General features: G+C 37.7%; 1 protein-coding gene across 3 annotated transcripts in view; it reads right to left on the reverse strand.

The window, feature by feature from the left end:
* Positions 1-23540, reverse strand: part of pdzrn4 (PDZ domain containing ring finger 4) — a 52716-nt gene that overhangs the window by 11679 nt on the left and 17497 nt on the right. Inside the window, exon 1 of one of the 3 annotated variants that reach the window (XM_077234500.1) lies at positions 14985-15301. The exons of 1 other annotated variant lie outside the window; for it this stretch is intronic. In XM_077234500.1, the coding sequence (XP_077090615.1) occupies positions 14985-15053 (69 nt within the window). In that variant the 5' untranslated portion in view covers positions 15054-15301. Of the gene's footprint in view, positions 1-14984; positions 15302-23540 lie in introns of those variants that run through there. One more of the 3 variants, XM_077234501.1, reaches the window with a different exon arrangement.

Below are 23540 nucleotides of genomic sequence, written 5' to 3' on the forward strand. Positions count from 1 at the left end.
AGGGAGTCACACCATGAGTTTCTTAACACTGGGAATCCAAAAGGAATAAAAGTATGAGAGCATAACATAGTGAAATCCCACCTGGGAAGTGTCAAGCAATCAGAAAAGATTCTTCAGGGTATTATGTGAGAGCAAAAACACAATATCTGACTCACGCTCCCATTCACAACCCCAAAAGCATCTTATCTTCGTATTGAGCACAAGGCGAAACACCCAGTCACCCATCTATTCACTGCAGGTGCTCAATGACAATGCCACAGGGAAGTCTAATTGAAAAAGAAGACTTTCTCATTATTATAACTTATCATTTCTATCAAAAATCTGAATTTAGCATATTGCTTTAGAGCTCAGACTCTCTCTTTCTCTACAGAGCTGCAGGAGTCTATAAAATGCCCATCGACAACCATCATCTCGCTTTAACTGTGGAAAAGAAACCACATAAACTCCTTCACAGTCTGTTATTATTCTAATTCATTTTCTTCCTTAGATTTACTCAGAGACCGATAACTAACTCTCCATGTCGTTAACTATTCAGATATTCAAAAAGAGACTATTAACTATTTGCATATGCTATTTTCCATGTCGTCTCTGCACTGATTAATCATTGTGGCAAGAAATTAATGAGAGGCAATTAGTACCCTGATGAAATGCATGACTGAGTGAGAGATCAGTAGAGAAAAAGAGAGAAAAAAGTGCAAAGACTTTCTGTATAAGTGAAATTTGGTGCAAATTACTGTTGATGTGTGGCAGCAAAAATGTTTTCTCTCATTACAAGTATAATCCAAGCATACTAAATAGATTGTAAACAAACAAGCAAATTGAGCATATCAGTCATGATAATAACTCGGGGTAATTCATTAAAATCAGACTCTACGGCTATGCCATATACCCACATTATTCACCATTATGAACTTGGTGTGAAAATGATTGATTTGACAAACCTAAACTCTTTCCCTGCCATTGATGGAATTTTTTTATTTTATTTTTTTGGCGAAATATTCTGGCAATCCATGTTTTCACAGTCATATGGTAGGGGCGCTATTACGCATCTTCTGTTTCTTTTTTTAATGAAACCTACCCACATTCAACTGTTGATTAAAAAAATTCATGAAGCTTTTAGGGAAACCTGTTTGAAAACAACTATTTTTGCAATTCCTTTGGTGATGCTATTACAACCTAACACCACTACAAATGTAACTGTTAATTATTCTAAACCTAATTATACTATATAAATAAGATGCAACTTCTAGAACGCCGTAGGCACCTGCAAGCACAGCCCCTCCCCCACTTTGTCATTTTTCAACATACATCACATATGCACAGTATTCCCACATCAGTATCTGTGATTACACAGTATCACCATAGAGATTCAACCGTATCTGCTGCCATTGCTTATGCATGTGCTTTTGTGTTAAATTAAAATTCCTCTTTAGGGACAAAGAATTACTCCTCAAAGAGGTTTTCGGCAGCAATATGCCACTGACTTGTTCTGTGGGAATCAGGCAGTGGGAGTTTGACTACACAACACAACGCTGACAGAGTTCACCCTGCAGGGAAATGTCTACCTTTCGTAACATAATTAAATTCTCCGTTAGCACCAACCTTGGGTTGATCCTCCAAGCTAAATAAATGCATCTCATTTTTCTCTATTTTCAGGTACAAAAATAGATCATGTATTTGGAATAACAGGCACATATATCACAGAGAGCTGAGTGTATGTGTAACTAATGAGTCCTTCAGCAGGACCCAGCCATGGATGACATGGGTTATGACAAACTGTGTCAACAAAATGTTTATTTAGCCCCAGTACATCAATACAATAACCTGATGCAAGCACTCTCCATAAGCACGACCATACTGCATGCTGTCATGGACTACATCATGTGTACTAAATCTAGATGTAGGGAATTGTTTTTCCATTATTTGTCAACAGGACTGTGAATAAATGAAATGTTCTCAGATTGAGAACAGATTTTTGACAGGGTTGTGTCTCTTTGTCCACATGTTGCCTGCACAATTTCCAGGCCTTAAACAAAAGTGTCACAACATGTCCGGGCTTGTTGCTCTCCTATGGTCACTTATATATTTAATTAGGGTTTCTTTGGCACTAGAAATTGGTTTCCCAAACACTCTCCCGATATGCCATTGGTCAGAAAAACAGATAGTCTCGCCCTAAACTTATGCCATTAGTGGAGCCGATGTTTCTATATTGAGCTGGTCAGGATGTTCAAAAAAATGTAAGCAATTGTTGAATTTAGAACCATATACTTTATCATGCTACTCTTTTTACCATATTTCTATGGCAGAAATAGTATGAGTAGTACGAAAGTATGTGGTTCCAAATACAGCAAATGTTTTGATAGGAAAAAGTATTTTAACACTGAAAAAATACACACTTTAGCTTTAAATACCAGCCTTCAATATCACTGATCCTCATTAAAACAAAAAAAACTGGACCACGGCCTGAATTTAGCTATTAGTTTTGCTGTGCAGTCGAGTTCACTTCAAGGTTCACCAATAAATGTCAGGGCGAAAATGCTGTGGAACAAGCCAACATTAATCATAACCACCACGAAAATAGCACAAGGCTATGCAATACAACAATACAAGAAAGAGTGACCTAAGGTTCAGGGCTAAACTTGCCTTTTTTTTTTTTTTACATGCGGACTCTCACTTGACCTAATGCTGAAATTTTGATTGTTCCTGGAAGGCAATGAACCTGGTGTCTTGGCCTTAAAATGTTTGAGGAATCAGTCAAGCGAGCCAAGGAGAGTTATGGGTACTGCAGTCAGGCTGAGAGAGAGCAATAGAGACAGATCTGATGGTGATTTGTGGTTTCAGTGGGTATGCTTCATTATTTTATCTGATTTCGCTGGCAGGAGTGTCCCACCATGCCTTACTAATGACTTTAATGAAGGACTCTGCTCTTGAGAGATACCAGCTCTGTTCCAAAGCCTATGAGCTACTTCACTACATAGGCAGCATTCTAACAAAGGCATGGGACCTCATAAGTGACAGATATGGAACGCTCTAGGGCTAGGCAACTCGATATGTCAAACAAATGAACAAACATTTAATTTCAATAGTTTCATGTCAGCTTGTTGCTGGATAAAATAATAAGTTTGTAATTACTAAAAAAACTATTTTTAGTTCATTTCAGTATTGAAATAAATGTTTGACCTTCCTCTAGCTTCATCAACAATCTTGATTTTCATCACAATGCAATGCATTCTGGGGTTGCCTTCAAGGATGATCACACTATACTTTTCATTCCATTAACTTCCATGCATACGCATATTACGAATGCAGGAGACAGGAAACAGTTCAAGCGAATAAGTTTTGCATTTCACTGCGTTTTAAAGTTCAAGTTTGGTGAACTCTGACCTGCACATTTTTATCATGTGAAGATGTGTGATGTGTGACCAACAGAAGATTATTACGCCACAGTGTGACCTTTTAGCTGAATTAAAAGAACGCAAACTTTAAATCTGCAGGATTGCAGTGTTGCTGTAAAGTGGAGTAGATTGCATGTTTACATTTTTGATGTTGAATCAACATTGATTGTTTGATATGTTGAAGCGTGTTTTAAAAAAAATACTCTGCAGAATGTGACCGTTGCAGTGTCCGTAGAAATTGTGTGCGCTCAAAGTCTAGTGTTACTGCGGCTTTAGAATTTGGATGTTAATACTAATACAACTACCAATAATAAAATAAAAATAAAAATAATAAATAAAATATACATTTTTCATACATAAAAAAATTAAGAACATAAATAAATAAATAAAAATCTTTAAAAGGTGTGATAAAATTATTTTTATTGAACTACTTTGAAAAAAAGAAAAAGAAAGGAGTAGACCGAAGATGAAGGCTTTTAAAATTAAAACTTTTTTCTCAGCTCCTAACACGGGGAACAAGTTGGATAATGTCCTCTGAGTGAAAACTGTAGTAAGGCAAGGCAAGTTTATTTATATAGCATATTTCATACACTATGGCAATTCAAAGTGCTTTACATAGAAAGGAATAAAAATAATAACAAAATAAAAGCAAGGATAGAACATTTATTCAAAATGCTTTACATAGAAAGGAATAAAAATAATAACAAAATAAAAGCAAGGATAGAACATTTATTCAAAATGCTTTACATAGAAAGAAATTTAAAAAAATAACACTATGGCAATTCAAAGAGCTTTGCATAGAAAATGAACAAAATAAAAGCAAGGGAAATTAAAAAAGTGAAAAAAAAGAGTAAAATGATTTAAAGTAAAAAGATGATACATAGAATAAACTTCTCATCTGGCAAAACACAGGTGTATCTTATTTTGGATATAGTTTTACTCTGAGGTGTTTATTCGGTGCGCCTAAAAATTCTTAGGCGCACCGAATAAACACCTCAGAGTAAAACTAATGTTTTACTAATGTAAACTAACAAATGTTTTTTTTGGGGGTGCGGACTAATGGGGCAGTGAACCCGAAGTTACACCGTTAGTCAGTCTTAGAGCTCCTCCCGTCCTGACTCACGGTGTAACCTCGGGTTCACTGCCCCATTAGTCCGCATCCCCAAAAAAACATTTGTTTGGAAGCTCTAGGAATAGAGTCGATCAAGTCCGCACCCCACAGAACCTCGAGTTTAATTACACATCAAACTCACTACTCCACCATAAACCCAGGTCATTAGCATTGTTTCATCTTTCAATTTCCCCAATTTAGTGCGCTCTTACCCAAATCTCAGTGCCTTTTGAGTTCAGTTTAGAATCAAAAGGAAGAATACACTGCAATCAGTCGGCTACTTGTTATACTGTGAGATTATCCCATGTGAAATGTACTGTGTCTGTGGTGGTCTTTTGACGCGCCTTAAAAAATCTATTTGACTTCTCCAATAGACCCGATTTTTCCCTAATACTAGTGTTCTAGTAGAGACAAACCGTCTAAATAGTGCCTAGTCTTCCACATTGAACTTCATGTGTCTCCCTCTCAGACTAACTCTAATAGATGTGGTGCGTCCAGTGCCAGAGGCTTATTGTCTGTTACTTCCTCCTACACACATTAGACACAGATTAACCTTACATCTGCCATCATTACAGGCAGGAACACAACAAACAATAGCCATTTGAATAGATAAACCCACACGCAAACGCACACCCTTACTATGTTCCATGGAATATTTCTAAATTAAATAAGGGAGGGATACTGCTTTCTAATCTGATGTATGGGAGTTCAAGAGGAGGTCAGAGCCTTTACCACAGCAAGTATTCAGCAATGCATAAAGTTAATTTCTGAATTCTTAAGTTAATATACTAAATAACCTGAGTGTGGCCACGCACATCAATATGACAGAAAGGCTTCTGTCGCTGTACTTTTCGCCTATAAAAGCACAACAATTGTTGTTGCACACTTCCGTGCCATCTCTTAACGAAAACATACTAATCAAAGTCCCTCCAAACACATGATTATGTGTGAATCTTTTGTCCTGCATCCCACGTTTGTGGATCCAAAGCCTGATGAATGCGTCTGGCAGTTGCGCGTGGGTTGGCACTGGTCTTCATGCTCTGCGTGTAGTTAATGCACCACTACAGGTGTGGCACATGGCGGCCGCCACCACACGGCCAAAACCGACATCTGCTCCCCATCAAATCTGAAACCGAATATAAAAAGATGAATCTAATAACCAGATATTTTAATGTGAAAACCTGCAGCTTCTGAGTAAAACCAGGTACATTGTGTGGGTAGTTTATTTAAATCAAAATATGTCAAACTTTTAATGAGCTACCAGCCATGAGATTTGTTTTCTCTTCCTTACTATGTGTGTAATTCCTGGAGGTTCATGCCAATTAGCATTGTTTCTCAAATGTGGAGTTGGATTTGGCTCTCAAGGGAGGAATGGGAAAAAATAAAGCACGCCTTCACACCTGAACAGTCTTCAAGAGCACATCAGATGTGTGTGAATGGACATCCAAACACGCACGCTTGCTTGAAGACGGTCTCTGACGCACACAGCCACATAATGCACAACACACTGAGATGTTTTGCAGTGCAATTTAGCTCTATTCAGCCTGTCGACAGTCAGTCAGATCCTGCTTTCACAGTTGCTCAACGGATGACTTGGAGTATGAATTGGGCGTAATTGGCTAATCGGAATATGGAATGAGCAAATAAAAAGATTCAATATTTTTCTAAGGATAAGGGTGACACATTTGATTCCATTCATTATCTATCAATGTAGACTTATTCAATTATTATATTATATTATATTATATTGAATAGTCACACATTTGACTCCTCTAATTATTTCTAATATAGATTTATTTTGTCAATTTATTAGATTTATTCTAACTAAATACAGCAAAAAAGTTTATTTGAAATAAATAAATGTTTGACTCTATTCAGTATTTATCAATGTATATGTACTAATATAATATAATATAATATAATATAATAACAAATACATCGCTTTTTAAACATTTATGGAGTTCAAAGAAATTATTAATAATAATTCAATAAGCTTATAACCCTAAAATCCTTAATATATAGCCTGCATGTGACAACTAGACCCGATCTCTTCTATATGCTTTAATAGAACCAATGCTGCATATGAAAGCACACAATAGGACATAAAAATGCAAATTTCCAAGAAAGGATCTGCTGTAAGACTTGAACCCTACTGATGTTACAGAGAGCAGATCTGGTTACTGAGCGGAGACACCATGGTTTGCCCCACAGATGGGCTGCTTGATACTTAATACGCAAACGGACGGCGCAAGAGACCTCCGAGAGCTGCTAATGACTTTTTTCAAGCACACTAGAAACCCAACTCAAGTTTGATAGTGTCACAGTATTGAATGAACATACAGAACCTGTCCAAGACGTGCAAGTTTGGACTCATTGACCAAAAAGACCCGAGTGACTAAAGCAGGGGAATCAAGGACATATGAGATCTACCAAACTGAGATCTACACAATTTACACAATTGCATACCAGTCCAATACATTACAACCGAACACAGATATTAATGATTGAGTGGGACTTTTAGAAAATAACAGACACATTTTTCACACTCTTACTGGTTTACAATTGTCATTTTTGATATGTAGCCTATCTGATGGTCTTGAACATTTCCACTTCAATGTCATTTCCACCACAAATTTTGCATCGTCTCTGATAACATGGAAATGTAATCAAACATTGAGATTACTATAATTTAGGTTAGTAAATGCTGTAGAAGTAGGCTATTGTTCGAGGTTAGTTCATGTTAACTAATGTAAACAAATGAAACCTTATTGTAAAGTGTTAACAGTTAAATTTCAAGTTTTACCGTGGAAAAGGGTGAAATCTCAACCTCTCAGACATACAAGTTTGTAGTTAAAGAAACCCCTGACCACAAGTTTAACACTTGCACTCATAAGGAATGTTTGACTGATATCAGCTTATCATTATTGTTGAATAAAGAATGTCATGGTGTGCTTGTGTCAGACTCAGAGGAAATAACCCGGGCCAGTTTGTGTCTCACACTGACAGACTGTTACTCACACAGGGGGCCCGGGGCCAGCCAAGAGGAACAGACAGGAGCAGTGACCTCCCTGTATATATATGTGTGTGTGTGTGTGTGTGTGTGTGTGTGTGTGTGTGTGTGTGTGTGTGTGTGTGTGTGTGTGTGTGTGTGTGTGTGTGTGTGTGTGTGTGTGTGTGTGTGTGTGTGTGTGTGTGTGTGTGTGTGTGTGTGTGTGTGTGACTGATGAAAGGTGAAATGTGTCCAATCCTGTATTTTACTGCCAGATGTAAGACAGCATGTCTGTAATGACACAAGGTCTTTTTCCATTCTTCATCTCCATATAACAGTCCATTCAAGTGTACTAACAGTGTGAAGTTGAATCTGGCAAACATTGCAATTTCAGTATCCCATAATTCTTCAGCCTTCTGCTCTGTTTTCTCACAGAAAAAGTCTCACCTTTGGAAGAACAAAAGAAAAGACAGAAAGTGGGTTGGGGGAGGGGTATCATCCCTCATTTCACGTGCCGTACAGAAACAAAACGCCCCTGAGATCTATTTCTGTGCTTTAACCTTGCACACACAGATGCTTCATTAGCCTATTTGATCCTCACCAAGTAACTGTGATACCGGGCTGAGCTGCAGTGCTCACAGATTGTTTTAATATTACAGATACACCACAGATAACCCATAAATTAACTGAGTTTGACTGAAGAGCTCTTGAACTGTTATTCTCCACGATACACTGGCAGCTGCACAACAAACATGGTATTTTCTCCTTGGGTCCTCGGCCAGATGGGATATTAAGAATTGTCATTTAGACTTATGTACCTGCTAATTGTATGTTAATTACAAATGGATCAATCCACAATCCTCCAGTGTACTATAAAACTGCTATGTAGACCCAATCAATGTAGAACAAATCAACTCAAAACAACCTATTTTAAAGTCAATGTGTATTGCCATTTGAAACCCATTTTAATAGCTAGATGTATTTAAGATTGAAACATAATATTAAGCATGGAAAAACATTTTTGGTTGATTTTTATACATAGGAAATCAATAGTTATCTACCTTGTCTAAATAGCTTGATAATATGGCACTAAAAACTAAAATATACAAGTGAATTAAAGCATCACAACATTATAATGTACAGTGTGGAAAAAAAGAGAATTGTGTTAAAAAGTTTTTGTTTTTTTAAATGCTAGATCCATCACACTAGTTCTAGTTATTAAGTCAAGTGAACAGCGATGCATGTAGATTTAATGCCCTGTGTTTCATTCGTGTAGCACCCATGTGTGACGGAGGTGTAATCAGCCCCTTTTGACTTGGCAAGTGGGCCGACTCAAAGGAATACATGATGAAGTAAAGACAAAACTCCATAACTTCTTATAATTACCAATCAGCTCTGAAGCCCAGCACTAATTACACACCAGTGTGTCTAGGGCTGACAAGCAGGTCATCTCCTCTGCGGTTCCAGACAAAGAACTTTTTATTATCTCTTCTGCTGAAATTAGACTATGATTGTCTTAAGATTGAAAGAGAGGCCATGATCAGTTTAAGGATATAAAACGACAAGTTTGGGACAAAGGAATATGATGTTCACATATTTCGTTATGCATCATCATCAGTTAGCAAATGAGTCAGTCTGTTCTGAAAGGGAAAAACGATGCTACAGTAAACGCAAATAATAAAATGCTCCTAAATCCAACCAAAAGGGGAGTTGTGAGTTAAACCCTATGCAATAAATATCTTTCAGAATGGCTGATGCAAGGTAGATTTTAGCATAGCAAGTGCGGCCACAGGTGGTGTATATATATATATATACTGTATATGGGAAAAACTGAGAGCAGAAAGAGGGCCAGATAAAGACTTCAATCAGAGAGTCTGTCTGGTCCTGTGGGTTTGCTATAAGTATGTAAAGGTCAAGCCTGCACTTTTTAAAATGAAATAACACAAAAAAGAAAAGGTCACCTCATAATTTCACTTGAGACAGTCATAAAAGAAGCAGAACAGACAAAAGTGTAAAATCTCATGAAACTCAATCCACAGAGAGGTAGAGACAGTAACAGCAATAACAATGACTCTGTTGGGACTTCTTTTTACAGTCAATGCTATATAACTTATAAAAATACTTAGAAATGAGTGCAACCTTCCACAAATATATTACAATGTGGCTGATACCAATAAGCCGATATTTTTTAGTTAGTTGATAACCGATAAATAGACAATATTAACATTCTATGCTATCTATTGAGTAAATTAATAATGTAGCACTAAAACTACAAGTGAATTTAGGCATCATAACATTATAATGAATATATATATATATATATATATATATATATATATATATATATATATATATATATTAATTTTTGCCAATAACTAATATAGTACCGGAATGTGATGGATCTCTAACAAAAGTGACTAATTTCATTAAGTTTATTCAACAAATATGTAATTAACCAGGGATGCATTCATTTCACCTTATGAAAATTTTGGCCGATGTCGATAGCCGATAATTCTTTATATTTGAAAGCCAATAACCGATATATTGGCTGATAAATCTAAATTTTTATATAATTTTTGAAAGCCTGATTACAAAAACAAAAGTTTCACCATTAAAAGTCCCAAGCACACAATTAGCTAGCCTACAGTATATGACAGACTTGCGCTACACATGTTGCACTGTAATTTCCTTTTTAAAATCATTTCAATCATATTTCAAGCAATTAAAAACCATCATGGTGAACAGTAGGAATCTTAAGTGTCTAAGCTGAAGGAAATAATACTTTTTTTTATCGGCTTTAATATATCGGCCAAATTTACTTATCGTGCCGATAACGATAAAAAATAACATATATCGTCCGATGCCGATATGGTGGCCGATATATAGTGCATCTCTATAATGAACTATCAAACATCTGTTCATGTATGCTTTTGAAATTTGAGATTACCTTGTATATAATCACATGAAGTGTAAAAAAGGTATGCAGTAAACATGAAAACATACACACAGCAGAAGGTAATACGGTGGATCTGGTAAGGAAGATCAGTGGCTGTGTAAATTACATGGGACAGAGGTTTAGATGAGGTCATCCACTCTCTTTCCAGATCAGGATGAAAATATGAACTCAGCATCTGTTATTTTCAGGCAGAAATCACCAGGATCACTAAGAGTGTAAAGTCTATTTTTAGCAATAATTATGCAATCATTCCATGCATGCTAGAGCCAAAAAGAATGATATGGGTTTTAAATGGGATTTCCATGATATGCACACACACACACACACACACACACACACACACACACACACACGGTTCGCCTGGGCTGGAGTTGGCAGGGTCTGGTGATATGATCACCCCAGGGCCTGTACTATCTGACAGGCTTATCATCCAACACGCTCACAAGATCAATCAAAACTACATGTTTCTCTGTCTTTGCCTTCTTTCGCTCCACACCCATCGCGTTTCATCAGCAAGGAGCATCATTCAGAGAAAGGCTCCAGGACAGGAAGATGGATGAGAGTGTTCTGAGAGAAAGACAGAGGACATGGCCCAACAGTGACGATGCCAATAAGAGAGACCTGGGTTCAGGCAGGAGTGTAAAGCATCCTTACACACATACACACTCGAAACTCAATCTAACACTCTTCACAAAAGCCAGTTCCTTTTGGCAAGTCTCTCTAAAGATTGTCCTCCATCTGGAGACCCATTAAACTTGAAGGCTGTGATACACTGACTGCCCAATTCACTCGCACAGATCCATATGGCTGTTAGCGCTCTCGGGACCGACACTTCATCTGACCCTCGATGGACAGGGGGTGCAGAGGTAAACTAGTGCCAGCTTTTTCATGTAAATTAAAAATCTAATTTTAATTTAATTGAGAGTTTGGAACAGATCTTTTAGAACAAGGTGAATTACAAATAATTCTCAATTTTGCCCATGCAAATTAAAGCTGAGGATGTGATTTCTTCTTGTAAATATTTTCTTTTTTTCATTATATCTCTGAATCTGTTAGATCTATAGATGCTAAAAACGAATGTGTGAGTGAGTGAGTGAGTGGGAGGTGAAATCTCTCCCATTTCAGTCTCCTCCCATGCTGACTGGAAATTACACAGAGCATCTGTCCCCATACGGGCTCCTGACCATGGCCGTAAAATGCACTGCACCCATGAGCCTCAGCATTTCAGCAAGATTAGAGATTACTGAGGAAATAAATACATTAACATCCAGTTTTAATTTGCACCTTGCAAATTTAGCCCAGCAGTAGATCAATTCTTAGCATGAGAACAACATCATTTAATTAAAATCAAAGTTACCATTGGTTAACAACATTAATTTTATTGCACTTTTTTGACTATTTTGGATTTAAATGCTGATGAAGAAAATGCTGAAACTCTGAAAACTCATTACATTGAGTAAGACCATTTATAGTGTTATATAATAAAATAGTTTAAAATATATTCATTTATTTAAAAAATTTTTTTACTGCTGCACTGTAAAATAAATTCTGTTCAATTTACGGTAATAAACTGGCAGCTGTGGTTGCCAGTAATTTACCCAAAAAAATACGGTAGCAACATATTAGATTTTACAGACTTAACTAATGTACATAACTGATTAGAAAAAACTAAGAAAAACTAAGAAACATAGTTATTTCAACAAAAATACATAAATGTGAAGTGTCACGCAGGGAATTGTGGGAATATCAATTTACGTTTTTTTCACTGTAAATTTTACGACTTGTTCTTTTTCACTTCCAGAAATGTTAAGTTAAATGGTATTAGACAGTAAAATTACATTAAATGTACGGTTAGATCTATCACAGTTATTCACCGTATATAGTACTGAAACTTTCTGTTAACCAATTAACAGTTTTTTACTGTAACAGTCTTTTACCGTTAAATCCAAGGATTCACATAATTTCTTTCCATCCTTTACTGTTAATGTTTACAGTTTGTTCAATAAGGACATGAAAGACTAATTTTAAAGCCATTTAATGCAGAAATACATGTAAAATCAAGGGTTCGAATACCTTTTCCCAGCAACTCTATGGTGGAATAAACATCCACCATAATGTAACCTATACCCAACTGTCTCATGGGTATTTCCAGGCTTGTTTTTTACAGCACTGGAGAGAATAAGACTTTTTTTCCCTCAAAAGCTTTCATTTTGAAGGGTTACCTGATATAATTTAGTGTTTACGTCTCCCACAAAGCATGCCATCTATAATAAGACTTTAAATGACATCACATTTTACATCATGATGGATAAACAGCAGCCAATCACAGAGATTTTCCCAGTCTTACAATCCAAAACCTTATAATCCAAAACCTGATCTTGCTGATGGAACACAAACACACAGCTAAGTCCTCTAAAACTGAGAGTAAGAAAGAGTGAGGAAGAGAGAGTACGGGATGTCATTGTAATGTGGCTAACAAAGAAAGAAGACTACATTTCATGGTGAGCCCGTTGAGGGGCGAACACTCATACTAAAATCATAAATCTCACAGACCACCGGGGCTAAAGAGGCTGTGCTGCCAAGAATAGTGTCAAAATTGTCAAGGGGCGTGAAATTGCAGTGTAGGCGTGTGTTTGTGTTTATTCATGTCCGCTTGTTGTTGTGACTTCAAGATTAACATGGTGCAACATCTTTGATTTCTTCTTGCGAACATAAAAAGCTCAAAAATTTAAATTGCTGAATACCAGAAAAGGAAACATCTGAGGCAACACTTCCTTGACACACTTTTGTTTCAGCTTGGGAATTTACTCCAGGGAGAGTAGATCCAGATTTCCTTTTCCTTTCAACCTTCCTTAGTACCATCATCCTTCCTGGAGACATTGCAATATTTCTTCTATCAAGAGTTGCATTCGGCTGCTAAAACACCAAAGGGACCAACATGTGACATATAAAAAGTCATCTCATGTCAAGAAAAAAAGCAAACCGTAACCCGCCAGACACATACACAGAATGTCTAGGGTGTCAAATGTCTAGATTGTCAAAGCGGCAGCACGCCACTGGAAAAATTATGCCAGCCCCTCTTCACTCTATAGTGCCACAAAAGAGCAAGCGAGTGTACAAAATTCACAATCATAGACAGTACTGCACTGCTGACAGCAAGAAGCTGTCTATGCAAGGCACTCTAAACACAAGCCTACTGTTTTGAACCAGCAGAGATCAATCTTCTTTTACCTCAGTTCAGCCACGGACAGGGATAATCTCCCAGATTGGCATCCACACAGACAAAAGGCACGTTTTAATATCTAATTAGGGACCAACAGACATTTTGTACAACAGCTTAATGAGCAGGCGATAAGAGTATCATGAAAATATTATTTTGCACGCTTGATGCTCGGTAAGGAGCAGGGACTCTGACCTCCTGTGCAGCACTGGAACATGGGTAATTCTCAACTCAGAGAGGAACGGAGCGGAGCCAGGGGTTGAGCCAGTCTCAGACTAGCATCAACCTTGAACATTAGTGATGACCAAAAAAGCAAAAGGTTTTTCTATTGTAGCATTGAACATTGTGCTATTGTGCAATCTGTTGCAGAGGGCCAATGGGTGCCAACTAAAGGTTTGGAAATATAGTGATATTATAAGCTACATAAACATGATATATCATGATCAATGTTCCTTCTGCAACTATTTGAAATGGTCTTTATCCAATTCTGGAAATCGCACCTTGTCCAGGCTTGCTTCCTTCTTGCAGCTCTCACTTGCAGCTACATACCGTATAGACAAGTTGTCCAGGGTGTGCAATCCCGAATTCTCATCCTCCTACCTGTGAGTATCTTGTACAACAGTTGTACCCAAATTAACAAGTACACTAGCACAGTTGTAAAGGGTGTGTGCTGCAAAACTTGCTTTGATCCCTGACAAATGCTTCGCGGTAAGTCCCCAATGCAGTTGGGGATTCATCACACACAACAAAGAGTTCTCCTAAAGACCTCCTCTTACCACAAGACTGTGTAGATCCATAAAATGGGACAACTACTAGAATCAAACTAAATGTCTTAGAAGACACAGAGGTTGAAGACTCGTGGGCAAGCCTTCCAACATGTAGCTTTGGGCAACCAGCGTTTGAATCCCAACTTGTGGTCCTTTCCATTCCCGCCCCTCTCAATCTCTTCCACTTCACGTTCTATCCACTCCCTGATTGTTGTTATCCAATTAGGGCAAAAAGTCCAATAATAAATCTTTAAACCATAACATGTTTCCCCATCCAATACTTTTAGGAGTACTTGTAGTGTCCTGTCCCTTGAAACAACTGGTCCTACATGTGTTATTCTCAAGTTGCTTTGGATAAATTAGTCTAAATAAATACTGTGAAGGATCCATTCTGAATCTGAATGAGTTGCAGAGAAAAGATTGTGAAGAAATGTCTAGAGAAGGTGAAAACTTGTGTTTTAACCCATGGAAATCCCATCTGATCTTATAACTCAACTTCACAAGGGTTTTAGGATATTCCAGAGTAAGTTAAACAAGTCGACTTACCTGGGCAATCTCGTACAGCAGCTTGTAGTGCTCCTCTCTCTTCTGCAGCGTGCACAGGTTACAGCCCATCTCGCCGTCGCGGGTCCCCCAACAGATCTCTGGCAGTAGTGCACGCAAACAGGCACCCTGGGGATTTCCCTCAAATGTTGAGTAACGTCTTTCATCAGTGGGTACCTTTCACCCGTTCTTCTTTGTGTAAAAAACACGCATTGACCAGGCTGCCTGATTTAGCAGAATTCCTTGTGAATGACTGTGTGTGTGCATGCATTGTACCCCCTCGATCTCCTTGTGTCTCTCTCATCCACACTAGCTGAATAGCAGTCATCCACACACGCTGTTCTAAACCCCTCTTCATAGAGACACACCCCCCTTTTCTCACTCGTCCATCTCTCTTTCTCTCTCTCTCTCTCTCTCTCTCTCTCTCTCTCTCTAAAGCTCAGTGCACATGACTACACCTACCCTAGCTCATGAATAATAATGAGTATCTGTTGGATATTCATTAAAAGATGATGCGTAGAAGGTGCTGTGACTGTGTTAACTTAAGGTATTAAATAAGGTAGTAATGACTACCAACTAAACTACAAATGCATCTCACATTCAGGTAACCCTAATTTATTTATTGATTGATTGATGTTGTTTTTTTCACAGTCATTGGGGAGTATGCAGTATTTCAAGAATAGGGATCTGACTTGTGAATGGAGAATAAATACTTTCTGTTTTCAATATTTTCAGTCAAGTGTACATTATTGTTGTCTAAAGGGATTTCAACCATTTTGTGAACACTGTGTCCAATCCAGACATATTGCAATAACAGAAAAAAGTATGTATTTTATGTAAATAAGAATTTTAACCAGCTGCAATTGGTGACGTGGTTTTTATGAACACTGTGTCCAATCCAGACATGATGCAATATTGCAAAAACAGAAAAAGTATGTCTTTTATGTAAATCAGAATCTTAACCAGCTGCAATTGGTGACTTGGTTTTTATGTCTGCTGTGTGGGTCAGCCATGCCGACTGTGAAATATCATTGGTCCAAAACATCACCACTCATTAGTGTATATTAATCATTGAATATCTTCTTGGCTATCTTCTTGGCTTCTATGGCTATCGCTTTGTGTACCCAATTTGATCACCTTTTATCTGCCTGCAACCTTAGGCTGCAATTTGCCTCCCTAGTGGTAGTTGTGATGAACTTTCAATGTGTTCATGAATCACGTTGGAAAACAAAGCAAAACGAAAGGAAGCAAAACAACCATCCATTTAAAAAAAGTATCAGGATTTGCTCAAATTGGATCTGAAAATCGTATATCCCACAGAATAGTTTGTCATAAGAATTGAAATGGCGCTAGACAAACTGGTTGGGTCGTTCTGTCATCAATTCCATAATGATTGACATTATTTTGGCCATCAGCCACCCTGCTCTCGATATCAACACTGACATTTTAAACTATAGTATCGGTTGACCACTGTATATATGAAGCAACATATCCTGGACGGGGGCAAAAAATCCACTACTGAAAAACCCTCATTGGATGTCCACTATTCTGAATATTGCAGGGGGACATCTGCAACTCATGCTCTATGGTGATTATGGTCCTGCTGTATTTACCCACACGTGTCAGTAGTTGATAAATTAGATTTATGTTGAAAGACAATGGTAAATATGCAAAAGAAACGGGAAGAGACACAGACCTATTGATTGTCCTCCAATTAGTTTCCAGATTCGCAGAGAGAGTAAAAGAGAGAGAGACATGCAGTGATAACAGTATACCATAGAGGCAGTTGTCCACTGGCTGCGAGACTGCTCTCTTGGGAAGCAATAATCCGATTTGCAGAGCGTTAATTTCACTCAGTGGGTTTGGAAAAAATCTGAGCCAACTTTGCTCCAACATGAGCTTCTCTCTTTCAAATACATCCCTCAACAATCCTCCACAATGCATGCCTGGAGATACTGAATTCTGGAAGGTGCTTAATAACTTAATTTCCCTCCTTTCATGTTAACTCATGTTAATCACAGAATTTTTCATCATTTATGAGACAACACTTCCCCCGTCATTGACATAATTTTCTGGCTATCCGGCTATTACACATCTTCTGAAAGAGAACAGAATCTCTGGATCAAAACAGGCAAAAAAAGAAGTAGAAATAAGCGATAAAAGCATTGCTTATGCACGTTGTAGTCTTTAAAAATATATATAAAATAAAAAACGATTTTCTCTGCTTATTGTTCAAAATGTTACTTTTTAATGAAACTTACCCAAATTCAAGTGTTGATAAAAAATGAATGCATGAAGTTAGAATAAAAGTTTTTTTTTTAAGCAGCAGCTCTGTTCTTTTGATATATTGCATGTTCAAATATTCATGGATCAAAATATTCAGGGGCAATGTACGTTCTGTTAAAAAATGCTGGCAATGGCTGACTGGCAACTTCTTTTGAAAATCCTGAAGAGGAAAGAGTTCAAATCTATCTCTAAACAGCCTATAATCGGAGATGGTTGATCAAGACATTAAGAAAAAAATAATAATAATCACAACAACTACTAATAATAATAATAACAACAACAAAAAATACACTATACTATTGTTCGAAAGGTAAAGGCTATAAAACAAACCATGTTTATTCAATCACAAAACATCACCTACTACTGGTAATGAATCAATACTAAACAGAACCATTAACCATCAAAGGGTTTCTTTTCCATTTAATCCCATTCCATTTCATTCAATGCCCTTCCATTCTATTCTATCCTTTTCCACTCTAATTCAAAGTTCTAATCCATATTCACCAAGGAGGGAAAGGTCATCTGCAGGGATCAGAAGGCACTGTAGCAGATAACATCAGCTGGTGACACCACGGGTCACTGAAGATGACCCCAAAATGTGACATCCTCAGGGATAAAAGTGCCTAGAGATGCTACAAAAAGGTGACCGCACGTATCTATTGGGTGTTTGAGAGCCCTAAAACTGCTTAAGAGTATGTCTGAGTTAGCAAATACAGCTAAAGCAATGCCCGTCAATTGGTTAAGATTAGCATTCATACCTCTACTCTCATTTTATCTGCGCTTAAGACAGCAGGGGTGCGTGATCTTTCATGTATACCGTTCAGGCACCTTGAGAACTGCACTTCTGTTCTTTTACAAGCAAGGACAGGGGGAGATGTGAAACACCTTTCAGTGTCATTCACACAGTTAAGACGAGTCATCAGTTCAGAGATACAAAATCCAGCAGACATCACCATATGGGCCTCTGATTCCTTCGAGCATGATACAAGTTGTTCATAAAAGTCCCATGTGTTAAAATGATAAATAAATAAAGTTACTTATGGTCTTGAGCCATTAGTCATGTCACAATTATTAGGGATCATTATGAAGACAATACTGCACTACGTAATTGATATATATTATTTAAGGGCTATTTGATACCCTCAAGTGTTGACGTATGTGAACACCTTTAGATGACTGTTCACACGGCACATATACAGGAAAACACAGAGTAAAATGATGCGCCTTGAGCAGGTGGTGTTTGAATGGAGATATCAGCATGACTGAAAGCTAATGTGCCGTGTATCTCAATGCCCAAAAAACATCTATTATTTAAACCTATGAATCATTAATTGGAGCAAAAACACCAGTATAGCTGTTGTTAGAGCCCAGGTTGAGGGGAAGAAACGTGAAAACACTTCAAATAGAGATGCTTCAAAGAGCGATGATGTTGAAAATGCATGAATACTTTAGGCAGCAAGAGTTTTGGACGAATAAAATAAAAATCACAGAACTCAAGACTATCTGTTACAACAATATGCAATATAAACTTATTAAATATTAATACAATAGGGTGCAAAAGTCTCAGACTACCACAACGATTCAAGATCTACTGTAATTTAAAACTAGTCCAGCCAAATATTTGTATTGCAGTGGTCTCAGACTTTTAGTCCCAATGCATATTATCTAGAGTTCAATTTGTAAATTTTTACATAATCACATTGTAAATAAAGAAAACATTTAAATTATATATACATTTTTTATTTATTTTTTATACAGTTTATTATGTTTATCTGGTCTCTGATTTAAATTCAGGGAGTTATAGTTTAGTTATAGCTTGCACTTGCTAAAGTTTACTGATTAGATTAGGTAAAGTCAATTTTCTACCTCACAATAAAAAAAGAGATCCTGAATCGTGCCAGTCTGCTAAAAATGTAATTAATTCAGTTTATACAAAAACAAATACAAATACTTGTACTTTCTGAATAGTGGTTTAAAAGTTTTAAACAGCGAGGCCAACCAGAGTATTGCAATCCAGCAACAGTTGGAGCAAAAAAATAAAACTGATTTCAGATGTGTCCTACGAACCCCAACCCACCCATAGGTGCAAAAGGACCCCCAGGTCCAGTTATATGTCATGATACATGTCGGACAGACAGATTGAAACTAATCTGCATCACACAGCTGAGTCTCACTTCACGCTGTGGTCAGAATGACCTTCACAGACCGTCCCATTCCCACACACATTCAGACATAACCTGCTCTCACGGACCGTCCCAGTAGTGGCCCTAGGGCACGATAACCCACCAACATAAACAGATACACGCTGCTGGAGCCCAATTCCATCTCTGATGCTTTAACTCAATAGACCACTCCTCATAAAATCATTATGGGGCTTCCCTGGTGCCCCCTCCGGCTTCCACTCTCAGGTGGTCGGATTGGAAACAGCACTGGAGGGCCCCTTTACAGCCAAACAGCATCTGTGCCAAACGTGAGATGCCTGCCATTAAGAACTGAAATAAACTGCTCGCCATAGCTGAGATTGCTATTCGGTTTCATTCCAACAGCAGGGCTACCGTAAACTAATGCCGTCCTGTGTCTGAATCCATCCTTTTCTTTCTAGCCGCCTCTTTAAACTCATCTCTGTCTCCCTCTCCTGATTAGTTGAACGTCCGCTTGGTGTCAGGTTGCTCATGGGCAGCTGTCTGCTGTTGCTTCACGTTTGCCCCACATTTATTGTCTTAAATGAGCTGCTTCACACTTCCTACACAGAGCGATTGTTAATCAATCTCACGAAAAACATGTTCTGGTCATATTTTACCCAAAAAGTAAAAAATATCTATAATATAATAGGCTATAGGCAATAATATAATATGCTATAACATAATATAATATAATATAATATAATATAATATAATATAATATAATATAATATAATATAATATAATATAATATGCAACAATAATTATAATTATTATTACATTTAATTGTATATTATATTATCACCTATTATATTGTAATAGTAGTATTTAATAACACTATGTTTTATTTAATATGATTTAATATTATATATTAAAAGTATTTAAATATTTATATATTGTAATACTGTTTAATAATAATAATACATATTAGAATATTATTATCAAATTATTACAATTTTAATAAAGAATATAAGGCCTTTTTTAACCTACTATTGTCACGGGTCCTATCAGCAACGACACATCTCAACCTAACTCAACTCAGTGCACCTGGTCTCGCTCATCATCTCTGGAGTTCTGATCAGTTCCACCTGCATGTCATCATCACTCACCTCTGTCGCTCACTGCTTATAAGGCCCTGTCACTTTACACTCTCGTCTATACGGTACCCATGACTCTCTGGTTCCTAACCCTCAAGGTCTGAGTCTAGAACACCCTTCTCGCAAATCATTGTCAGTCTCATGCTAACCTCCTATCTGTGTCTCCGGAACAGCTTCAACGTGGAGATCACCCTTGAATCTCCCAGCTCCATTCACCTGTACTTCCTTGATCTGGGAACGTCACGAATCATCTAGTGACCGATTGATACCAAGGACTGTTCCAGTAAAAGTATATCTTGTGTGTGGAGTACCTCTGATTGGATCTTGTCTCCTGTTGTCTTGGAGCTTGTCTTACGTGTCAAATAAATATTGTATATTCTACTTGCGTATTCTCGTCCTTCAGTAGACTGTGACAACTATTAAGATTATTTTTGCAGCTGTGCCATTATTTTAAAAGACAACTACAAATATTTTCTCAGTTAAATGTTATTACTGTATCTTTACAAGATGTTTTACTCAATTTTGTTTGTCATTCTCATTTCTTTATATTTTGGGGAGAAATATATGTAATAAATGCAAATTAATCATTTATATTGTGAAATTAATATTACATTTAGAGTTAGTCTATGGCTTTATTAAATACAAAAATTACAAGTCTATGGTATATCTTCATATAGATAGCTAAGCAAACATATGTCTACACCAGCTGTTCCCCAATAATGCCATAGCTTATAACTTGATTACTGAGTTGTGCATGATAGATCAAATGATGGGCTGAAGCTACAACTCAAATAAACAAACAGGACAGTGTTTCTCTCTCTTTCCTAATCTTCCCCTCAACTGTTCTTCCATCTTTGTGTCCAGCGCAGTGATATTTATCTGAGGTGTGGTTAAAAGCCAAAACAATCTAAACTAAGCCTACCCAACAGAGAGAGCTTGAGGCTTGGGGTCAGATTTGTCACACTCCAGCAAACCCCTCTCTGGGTTTAAAGGAGATATTCAGATATTCACATGTACTTCCGTTTGGTTCCAGCTGGTCGTGATCTCCTCTTCCTCCTCACTGGCTGGGTGGTGCGCTTCTGTTCCTGCGATAAGACGACACTTCCATTGTCTCTTCCTTCCTCCCTGGACACTCTTTTATCCACAACTCAGCCGTATAAGCTCAAACACATAAGCTTGCCCCCTAAAAGCTAAACTTTATCACACCGAGGATTTACATACAAAAGAGGCCTTTATGTTGAAGGTAAGCAGAAGGCGACAATATGCACAGTCAGCAGGGGCTTGAAGTGGCGTGTGGCATCTCTCCTGAGAGAAAGTAAAACAGTAGGAGGTGCATTAAGCTGGATGTGGTGGATTTTAAAAGCTCAGGTCTGGGCAGAAGCTGTAGTGCTCACTAAATTCATTTGAAACTCTTTCTCTGGGACCAGCTAGCTAGCAGGGGACCAATCAATACCTAACAGTCCGGATGGAACGAGGGCTTCAGATCCTGTGGATCTGGCTAAAACAGATCTATACATCCAATCTAAACAAATCCAAACACACAGCTCTATACTATCAGACGGCCCATTGCTGCAGTAAACAGCCCAATAAAACTTTTACTGGCCTTGTTCCCCTGGGCGAAGTAGCATCTAAATGATACAATGACCTATCTGACACATTTGTGATCCAATTTTACTGCCATCATGGGCCACAGTAATTGTTGAGGAGCATGTAACATGGTTATGGTTAACACTTCTCCTTGTATGTTCAATACAAAGCTAGTTTTGACCCTTCATGCAACCATTAGTTTTACACTTTTTTTTTTACCTCATTAATCAAATAAAATATGTTGAAGTGCATCCCATTAGCACTAGATTGTTCAGAATTAAAATCTCCATGTTCAAAAATATTAGAATAGAACAACATAAAATAGCCATTGATTATATATCTCTAAAATAAATAAATAAATACATTTTAATATGAATAAATAAATATATAGATGCTAGTACCAGGCTGGACCCCCTTTTACCTTCAGCACTGCCTTAATTCTTCATAGAATGGATTTAACAAGGTGCTGGAACATTCCTCAGAGATTTTGGTCCATATTGACATGAGTGCATCACGCAGTTGCTGCAGATTTGTCATCTGCACATCCATGATGCGAAACTCCAGTTCCACCACATCCCAAAGGTGCTCTATGAGATTGAGATTTGGTGACTGAGGAGGCCGTTTGAGTTTAGTGAACTCATTGTCATGTTCAAGGAACCAGTTTGAGACATGGTGGGTCATCCTGCTGGAAGTAGCCATCAGAAGATGGGAACACTGTGGTCGTAAAGGAATGGACAACAATACTCGGGTAGGCTGTGGTGTTTAAACAATGCTTAATTGGTACAAAGGGTCCCAAAAGGTGCCAAGAAAATGTTTCGCTGCCTATTGCACAAAAAGCGCATGGTTAAAAATATGAAAATAAAATATATATTCAATATAAGAAAAAAAGAAAGAAAGAAAGCAGTATAAAGAACTAGCCATACGGCTGTGACTTTGAATGAAGCTTGACCTGAGGTTTGAGCTCACGCCCTTCTTCAATATGCGAATAGTATGCGTGGGACACTATCAGCTTACAGGCCCATCCACAGCCTCACTGAATGAACACACACACACACACACACACACACACACACACACACACACAGACACACACACAGACACACACACACACACACACACACACACACACACACACACACACACACACACACACACACACACACACACACACACACACACACACACACACGCACACACTTAACCATAGGGAACGCACACAAAATCATTCAATAAAACTAGACACTTCTGCAGAGAAAGAACCTATTGAAATGTTTTTGTGCTGCAAACAATGGCAGCAAAAGGAAAGAGCCGAAGGGGAAAGCGAATGTGGCCCTGGGGAATTATTCCTCATTTAAAGATAACCACATAAAGCCCCAGACTCAAAATCTGAGTAAAAAAAAAAACATCAT

Source organism: Siphateles boraxobius, unplaced genomic scaffold, assembly GCF_051911475.1.
Source record: "Siphateles boraxobius isolate OS27281-9 unplaced genomic scaffold, OSU_SipBor_1 19, whole genome shotgun sequence".
In the NCBI taxonomy this organism is placed as follows: domain Eukaryota; kingdom Metazoa; phylum Chordata; class Actinopteri; order Cypriniformes; family Leuciscidae; genus Siphateles; species Siphateles boraxobius.